At 43.7% G+C, this 8,311-nt stretch overlaps 1 protein-coding gene across 1 annotated transcript; it reads right to left on the bottom strand.

Moving 5' to 3' along the window:
- Positions 1 to 1,346: 1,346 nt before the first annotated feature.
- LOC143670374 (DDB1- and CUL4-associated factor 12-like protein 2) lies at positions 1,347 to 3,269 on the bottom strand. Its single transcript, XM_077145135.1, has one exon. The coding sequence runs from the start codon at positions 3,058 to 3,060 to the stop codon at positions 1,657 to 1,659; it is 1,404 nt and encodes a 467-aa protein (XP_077001250.1). The 5' UTR covers positions 3,061 to 3,269; the 3' UTR covers positions 1,347 to 1,656.
- Positions 3,270 to 8,311: the final 5,042 nt, after the last annotated feature.

Raw genomic sequence — 8,311 nt, 5'->3', positions numbered from 1 at the left:
ATAAACCTGTTAAAACAATCTCTATAAACAAAAGCTTATTTTTCTGTAATTCTTAACTTACATTCAGCAACTTTCATATTATCACTGGGTTTAATTTGTAACTGAATAAACAGCAAGTAGTGTGCAGATACCAAGGCACCATTTAAGTGCCAAAACATTTAAGCAAAATAGACATGATATGGTATTAAACCACAGTCAGCACAACCTGGCCAGTTTTGGGGAAGAGTCAGTCTCCTTTTTCTCACTTCCAATATCCTCACTTTTGGAAAAGTACTACCTGTTTTCACAGCAATCCACAGTTTATATTTACCTGAGCCCCAAAATTGTCTTCTTCAGCCTAACTCCACTCATTTTTAATCTCCAGTTTATCTTCCTGAAACAAACTTCCTGTCTTTTTGATAAGGTTATAATATCAGTATTTCTTAACTATATGTTTATTCTACTTTAGGTAAGAATCTCTGAAATTCACAAAATAAAATCTTTATAATTTGGACTTTACAAATTAAGAATTCTTTTCAGAATAATTAGGGACTGGAATGGCTTTGCTTATTTGCAATTTTTAGCAACAACTTTTGAGCAGAATTTGAAATTTTAAACTATACTCAAATAAAGCATTGATATTAAGTACAAGAATAGCAAAGACATTCAGTTTATATCATATTCAGTATACATTCTGCTCAGCCCTCTACACATTCTACATTTACACCTAGAATCCCTGCTTTGAATGATGGCAGTGAACCTGTGCAAGATACTTAAACAATAAACACTCACACATATTCAGAAGATTAACTAGTAGAAAGTCAGTAAGTGAAAAATACGCATATTTATCTATTTAACAAGGGTTCATCAAAATGTAACTCTGGGTTGAAAGAGGAAAAGATTGATTCCATTTTCAGATTAATTCTGAACATTCTATTAAGCAGAGGATTTTGACCAATTAAAGTTTTGATACTGTAAAAAGAAACAAGAGTCTAAGACTACCCTTTTTCCCAAAGAGAAAATAACCTGTTTGGAAAACATTTTAGCACCAACAACATACAACGTATAAACACTAAAATCACATTTTACAAATGAAACGATTCCAAAAGTTGACAACCCAGAACTTGGAATGTATTTTTCAATTGGAAATTTTATTTTCCAATCAAACTATTGCTAGCTCTTCAGAACGGAGGTAGAAACCCTGTTTAGCAAAAACTTCTTAGTATACCACATATTTGAAATGAAAAATAATTGCAAACAGTATTGTTGAAACACTGGAAACCAAAACAATAGTAAAATAAAGTATACATACAGTGAGACTATGACTGCATCTGCCTAAAGAAAGAAGATTTGTAAACCGCCCAAAAAGAGAACTCAATAATGAGTAGCCAAAATTATTCATATGAGAAGTCAAAATGATAATGCTGGGGAGCAGCAGCAGTCTTAAAGTCAAGTTTGCTCGCCGGAAGGGCTGCTCTTGCTTGATGCTCACTCTCTCTCCCTCTGCCTAATAGTCTAAGCATGGTAAATTGAATGTGTTCTACGTAGAAAACAAAGGTCAAAGTTAAAACTACAAACACTGCATGAAGAAGGAAAATGGAATGGGAAGGTAAATCTGTGCACTTTGAGGACAATGGGAAGGTAAATCTGTGCACTTTGAGGACAAGGCGACCATACTTATCGCCAGAGGCCTGCATAGTTTCCATGAAGACCTGAAGGGAGAGGCCCTCCAGCCACGAAGAGCTTCATTTCCGGCCAGTTGTAGCAGTGGGTGTAGAGCGCATTAGGGAACTCATCATTGCCAGCAAAATAGTTCATCCAGAGGTCGTCGTGGTTGAGCCAGCCTCTGCCAGTGGTGAGCTTGAGCTTCCTCCCTGCGGGCCCAGGAGAGGAAGCCGGGCTGGCTGAGGCCCTCTCCTCCAGGAACTTCTGGGCACGGACGTCGTAGAAGAGCAGGGTGCCATGGCCGGTGCCAACCGTAATGATATGCTGGTAGAAGCTCAGCGAGCGCACGCCGGTGCCGCCGTCTCGCGAGCACAGCGGCCGGATGTTCTGCTGGTGCTGGCGCGGATCGAAGAAGGAGACGTGGTACTGGGACCCCACCGCAAACGCTGACAACTCTTCGCAGTAAGTCAGGCACACATTCTCCCGGCCGTAAGGAAGCCTGACTGATAGCAGCCTGGTCAGGGTGCTTCTAGCTTTCCAGAGGTGGAAGTAGCCATCCAGGGACACTGCTCCCAGCTCCTGGTTCTTGCTGTCGAAGGCCAGGGCCCGCACCTTGTGGTTGGTGGGGTTGGTGCTGGCCCTAGGGATGGTCTCCATGTCCCTCGGATAGATATGGGCATACACGGGAAGCCCCACGTCGTTGCGCCAGGCGATGCTGCTGCTGAATATGTCAGGGTCCACTTGCCACAGCGCCATAGTGCCATCGCGGGAGCCGCTCACGGCCACGGTGTCGCTCATCCAGGCGATGGTGAAGATCCAGTCCTTGTGACCGTGGCGGTCGCCCAGGCACATGGGATCCAGGGTAGGCAGTTGGTAGATGGCCAGGCTGTTGGGGTTCTCGCCTCCCGTGGCCAACAGCGTCTTGGAGGGGTTCAGCTCGATGGCATGGATACCGCAGCTCAGCTGGTTCTGGGCCAGCCCAGGCCCCCGGTCTCGCATCAGGGGGATGAGTGTGATCTGGCCCGACCACACATCCACCACGAAGAGCGTGTTGCACTTGGTACCACACACCACCTGCCTGTCGTTCAACCACTGCGAAGCGAACACCTTGTTGAGGGAGCCCAGAGACAGTTCGCGCTCTGTCAGAAGCTCGGGCAGCTTCTGCACTGCATAGCCGCGAAGCTCCTCCTCAAGGCCCGGGAGCCCGGCGCGGCCCGGCGCGCCCACCTCGCGGCCCTTCAGGTAGTGTACGACTGAGTGACGCCCGGCCGACCGCTTCTGCTTCTTGGGTAGCAGCTGCCCCTCTCCGTCTGCAGCCGTCGCAACCGCCGCCAAGCCCTGAGATGATGAGCTCCCGGAGTCTGCTTCAGTGGGAGGCGCTTTCCGCTTCCTGCTACCTGTTTGCTGAGGGGCCATGGTGGGCTGTGGGCGAGAGGCGGCGACGCGGCGGCGGCTGCGGTGAGGAAGGTGGCGCCTCCGCCTCAACCAGGCGCGGGAGTATCAAGGGATGGAGACTGAGGAGCCTACTTAATACGCGTCGCGGCGGCGGCGGCGAACGAGGAGGTGGTGGAGTCTGAGGAGTAGCGCAGCAGCCAGGGAGGCAGCGCAAACTTGGCCAAGGGCAGGAAGGGCGTCCGGCGGTGGGAGGGAAGTCGATCTGGGGTAAGGGCGACGACGGGGGCGTGAGTGCAAGGGGGCGGAGCCAGAGGGAAGGGCAGGCGGGGGTTGGTGGGCTGGGAGAGAGAGCGAACCTTGCAACCTTGCGCGGGAACTGGAGGTGGGGAAGAGAGGTCACAAGAGGGGCAGGAGGTGGGAAATAGAAACACCGGGACAGGGTGCATGGATGACCACTGAAGGCTTGTGCTCCAGTACCCAGAACCATCCTTGTGTGCTATCCCTAGATAGCTGACAAGGAGCATTTCCTCAGGACAGAACACAACCATGCCTTCTTAAAATCCCTACTGAAACTTTGAAACTTAAAATATAGCCAAAGAAGGCTAGTAAGAGTCCTGACAGTCAATTGCCCGAAGAAACAAATTTAGTGCAACCCTGGGGGGATCCTTTGCTGTGATTGGATATTGAAATTTGTTGTGATTGGGTGTTGGGCTGAAATAGGGAGACCCCCACCCTCAACTTTGGGTCCCTTCTGCAGCCCTCCATGTCTCTGCCCCCCTGCAGGTGCCTTAAACGGTTTCACCCATTTATTATTTTTTCTTTCTCCTTAAATTACTGTCCCTGAGCCCTTGCACCGGAATCCCCTGAGGGGCTTATTCCAAAATGCAGATCCCAGTCACCACTTCTAGAAGACCTTGAAGTCTGGATCCCATGGTCAGGCACAGCCTTGGGAATCTCGCAGGCTGTGGGAGAGGAGGTGGTTCCTAGGCTGTGTTGGCTTCCCTTGAACCTTAAAGCCAAGAAGAGGTAGGGTGGAAAAGTCCAGTAGATGAATGTGAGGGAATATTCAATACAAGAAGCTCTGGCATGTGTAGAACACCCACTGGGGCCTGGGACAGAACCTGGAAGGATGGACCGGATTTTCACAGATGGAGAAAGAACTTTTCAGATGGAGGCAACCACATGCACATAATACTGAGAGAGTATAGGGGTTTGGAACATGAGCTTTGAGGTTTCGGGGTCCTGTTGCTCAAATCCTCTCTGCCTTTTCAGGACAGTCAAATGGGTAGCAGGCCCATGCCAGTTCATACTTAGTTACATGACTTATTGACCTGAGGGGCTGGTAACTGCTGCAAAGTCTGCATAAAGTATCTCTTCTCCTAAACCAAGAAAGGTGTTTTCTGAGTTAGTTCTTGGGGTAGGGGATAAATTCACTTCTATGACCAATTAGGAGAGTCCATGGAAGCTACTTTGTTGCTGCTGTTCTCCTCCCTCCCCGCTGCTCTTTTTCAGCCTCACCTCAAATGTACAGACTTTAAGCACAAACCTTAGGTCTTTCCCTCAACCTCTAGTCCAGTTGTTGCATTGCAGTGATCCCCAACACTCTCTTGCACACCAGTTCTGATTCTTGCCCAGTTGCTGGTCCCATAGTGACCAAAGAGGACTTGTCTGCTGAAAGTTATGAACATGAAATTATGGAAGGCTTAGTGGAGGAGGCTATATTTCCAAAAAAAAAAAACAAAGTCAACCATGTGTGAAAATGCCCAGATAATGTAGAGAAGTGGTTCACAAACTTTAGTACACCCTAATATCACAGGGGCAGATTAATAAATACACATATCCCTGTACTCTATCTCTAAAAGTTTGATGCAGATGTCCTGTGAACCACTCTTTGAGAAACACTGTTCTATTCTTTTCTCATCTAGGTGAGGGCAGGGTGTGTTGCAGGGGGTTAATTAATTAATGTCCTCTGTACTTCAGGGTTACCCTGAAAATGGTTACTATCTAGCTGTATATTGTGAAAGTCTTGCCAATTAAAGAACTATGATCAGACTGAGGCAAAAGTGCAACATGACTCAAGCAGAGAAATTTTATCTTTTAGGTATGAAGAACTTGTGCTTTACCTTATACCTTTACTATTATACTAACAGATACTGTTCCAGGAACTTTACAAATATCTTTTTAATCCTCATAATGTCCCTGTTAGGAAGCTACTCTTACTGCCATCCTCATTTTATTGATGAAGAAATTAAGACTTGGAGAGTATGATTTTTTCAAGGTCAATGAATTAGTAAGTTGTGGAGAGAGGATTTCAACTCCTGTCTGTATTTCTTGTTCTTATCCAGTTCTTAGGGATTGGGGAAATTTCAGGGTTTGAGAGAAGGGATTCTGCTAGTTATAGTGATCTGAGATTCACTTTTTTTGTAGCACCACAAAGATGGGATCTAGCTGTGGGATATCTGTCAAGGTTAAATGCCAGGTGCAGGAATACTGAGAGCAGTTGTTAAGGATTCTGGTGTTCAATGGCAATACCTGATGAAAAGAGCAGATCTTAGCTCTTCTGGAGCAGCAGCTGGACAGTTCAGTAAGGACAAATGTAGGTCATCCTGTAGCAGAATAAGCATTGGTATCCATAGCAACAAAGAGGGACTGATAACCGCATCTGTCTCCTTTTTCCTGGGGCCAAGCATCAGGAGTCTAATGAGATGCTATTCAGAGGGAAAGGAACCCCTGACATGACTGGTAATAGTCTTTCCACCAGCCGGGTGTATGCATCGTGAACTCAAATTTAATGTGGTTTAGAAAATTAAAGAAATTCAGTGTATCTTGCACCCAAGTTTCATGAGAAAAAATGTTATCTATTACCCAGAGCTCACAAGAATAAGAAGGATTTCTATGCTCAGAAAGATAATATAGAAAACCAGACAGTTTAGTGGTAACTCTTTAGCCGTGGTTTCAGTAAGACTGAGTGGGGAGTTGGTCTTACATTCTTCACATGCAGAAGCAGGTGGTACTTTTACTTTTTGTCTTGATAGTCTCAGCAGGCTCCAGCAACAAGATGAGCCTCCACCTTCACCCATCAACAAGGAGACTTAATGAGGTAGTTCAGAGGGGCAGTTTATCACCCCTCCTCCCCTTCGCCAGTGTCAACAGGGCTGAATGAGGAATGGAGCTTCTGTCCCCATACAACATCCATATGACTGAGCATGACCATGAGATTCAAAGCTAGTCAACACTCTACTTTACCCTTCCTCTGTTGTAAGTGGGGAGTTGAACCTCCACTCCCACACAGTATCAACAAGTGAATTTAGCAAGGTCATAAGATATAAGGCCAGTGTCCAAAATTCAATCACATCTCTGTTTACCAACAATAAATATGTGGAATTGGAAAATTAAAACATGACACCAATTAAAATCCTCCAAATAAAATGAAATACTTAAGCATAAATGTAAGAAAATATGCACATAATCTCAATGCTGAAAATTACAAAATACTGATGAAAATAATCAAATCAAACCTAAATAAATGAAGAAAAACACTATGTTCATGTATTGGGAGACACAGCATAGTGATGATATCAGTACTCCCCAAATTGATCTATAGGTCTAATACAATTCTTATCAAAATCGAAGCAAGGCATACTGGAGACCTAAATGAGGTTATTCTGAAATTTAGATGAAAAGGCAAAAACTCTAGGATACCGTCTTAGTTTGCAAGCTGCCGGAATGTAATATATCCGAATTAGAACAGCTTTTATAGAGGAAATTTGATAATTTTCATGTTTACATTCTAAGCCTATAAAAATACCCAAATTAAGGCATTCATGTAAAGATATCTTAATTCAAGGAATGCTAATGGGTCTGGAAACATCTCTGTCAGTTGGGAAGTTACATGGCTGGCATCTGCTGGTCCCTTGCTCCTGGGCCCTGTTGCTTCACCCTCTGTTCCTGTGGGGGTTCCTCACTTTGCTTCTCCAGGGCTGGCTTTCATCTCTTGGCTTCCCTTGGCTCTCTCCAGGTTCTGGCTTGCTTAACATTTCATGGCAATGTCTGCTGGGCTCTAAGCATCTCCAGACATCTGTGTCTCTGTTCCATGAAGCAGCTGTTCTCCAAGGATCTAGATCTGCTCTCTCATCATCTCTATGTCAGCTCTGCTCTGAGCTCTCTCCAAAATGCTTCCTCTTCTGAAGGACTCTGGTAAACTGAGACCCTGGAATGGGCAGAGTCACATCTCCATCTAATCAAAAAGTCACACCCACAATTGTGCATGTCACCTCTCTGTGGAGATAATTTCTACCCTACAGTATTGAATTAGGATTAAAAGAAATGACTACCTCCATCCACAAAATTGATTCAGGATTAAAACATGGCTTTTCTGGAGTACATAATATTTTCAAACCAGCACAAATACTTAAAACAATCTTGAATAAAAATAATAAAGAAAGAAGAATCACTCTACCTGACATTAAGTCCTTCTATATTAGTACATCAATCAAAAGAGTGTGGTATTGACAGAATAGTAGATACAGAGATAAATGAAACAGATAGAGCTCAGAAATAGACCCACACAAGTACCCCTAACTGATTTTTGACAAAGGTGCAAATGCAATTAAATGGAGGAAGGACAATTTTTTCAACAAATGGTGCTGGAATAATTGGACATCCTTAAATCAATTCACTTTTATAGGTAAAATAGTTTTAACTATTTTTACCTATTTAACTATAATTTAACTAAAATTATAAGAGTTTTAACATTTGTTAATGGAGGCGTTTGTGTCTGGTGGGGAAGGGGTCCTGATATGAGAAAAGGAGGGAGAAAGAGATAGGGAGGTAGTAAGCAAAAAAGGGAGAAATACAAATACCACAAAACATTTACTTTTATAGGTAAAAGTGAATTGATTTAAACCTCACTCCTTATACAAAAATTAACTGAAAAAAGATCATAGTCTTAATTTGAAATGTAAAATTATTTTTAGCAAAACTTTTAGGAAAATATAGGAAATCCTCAAGATCTAGGGCTAAGTAAGACAAAGAGGTTTTAGGTTTAACATCAAATGTGTAATCCACAAAAGAAATAATTGAAAAATTCTATTTCATCAGAATTGCAAATTTTTAATCTGTGAACAGTCTTGTTAAAATGATGAAAAGACAAGCCACACACTGGTAGAATATATTTGCAAATTGTATTTCCAACACAGGACTAGTATGTAGATTATATTAAGAACACTCAAAATTCAAGTGTGACATATAAAAAAATTAGATAATTAAATTT

The sequence above is a fragment of the Tamandua tetradactyla genome, chromosome X, assembly GCF_023851605.1.
Source record: "Tamandua tetradactyla isolate mTamTet1 chromosome X, mTamTet1.pri, whole genome shotgun sequence".
Lineage (NCBI taxonomy): Eukaryota > Metazoa > Chordata > Mammalia > Pilosa > Myrmecophagidae > Tamandua > Tamandua tetradactyla.
Note: the sequence above shows the minus strand (reverse complement) of the source record. Positions and strands in the feature narration are given on the sequence as shown.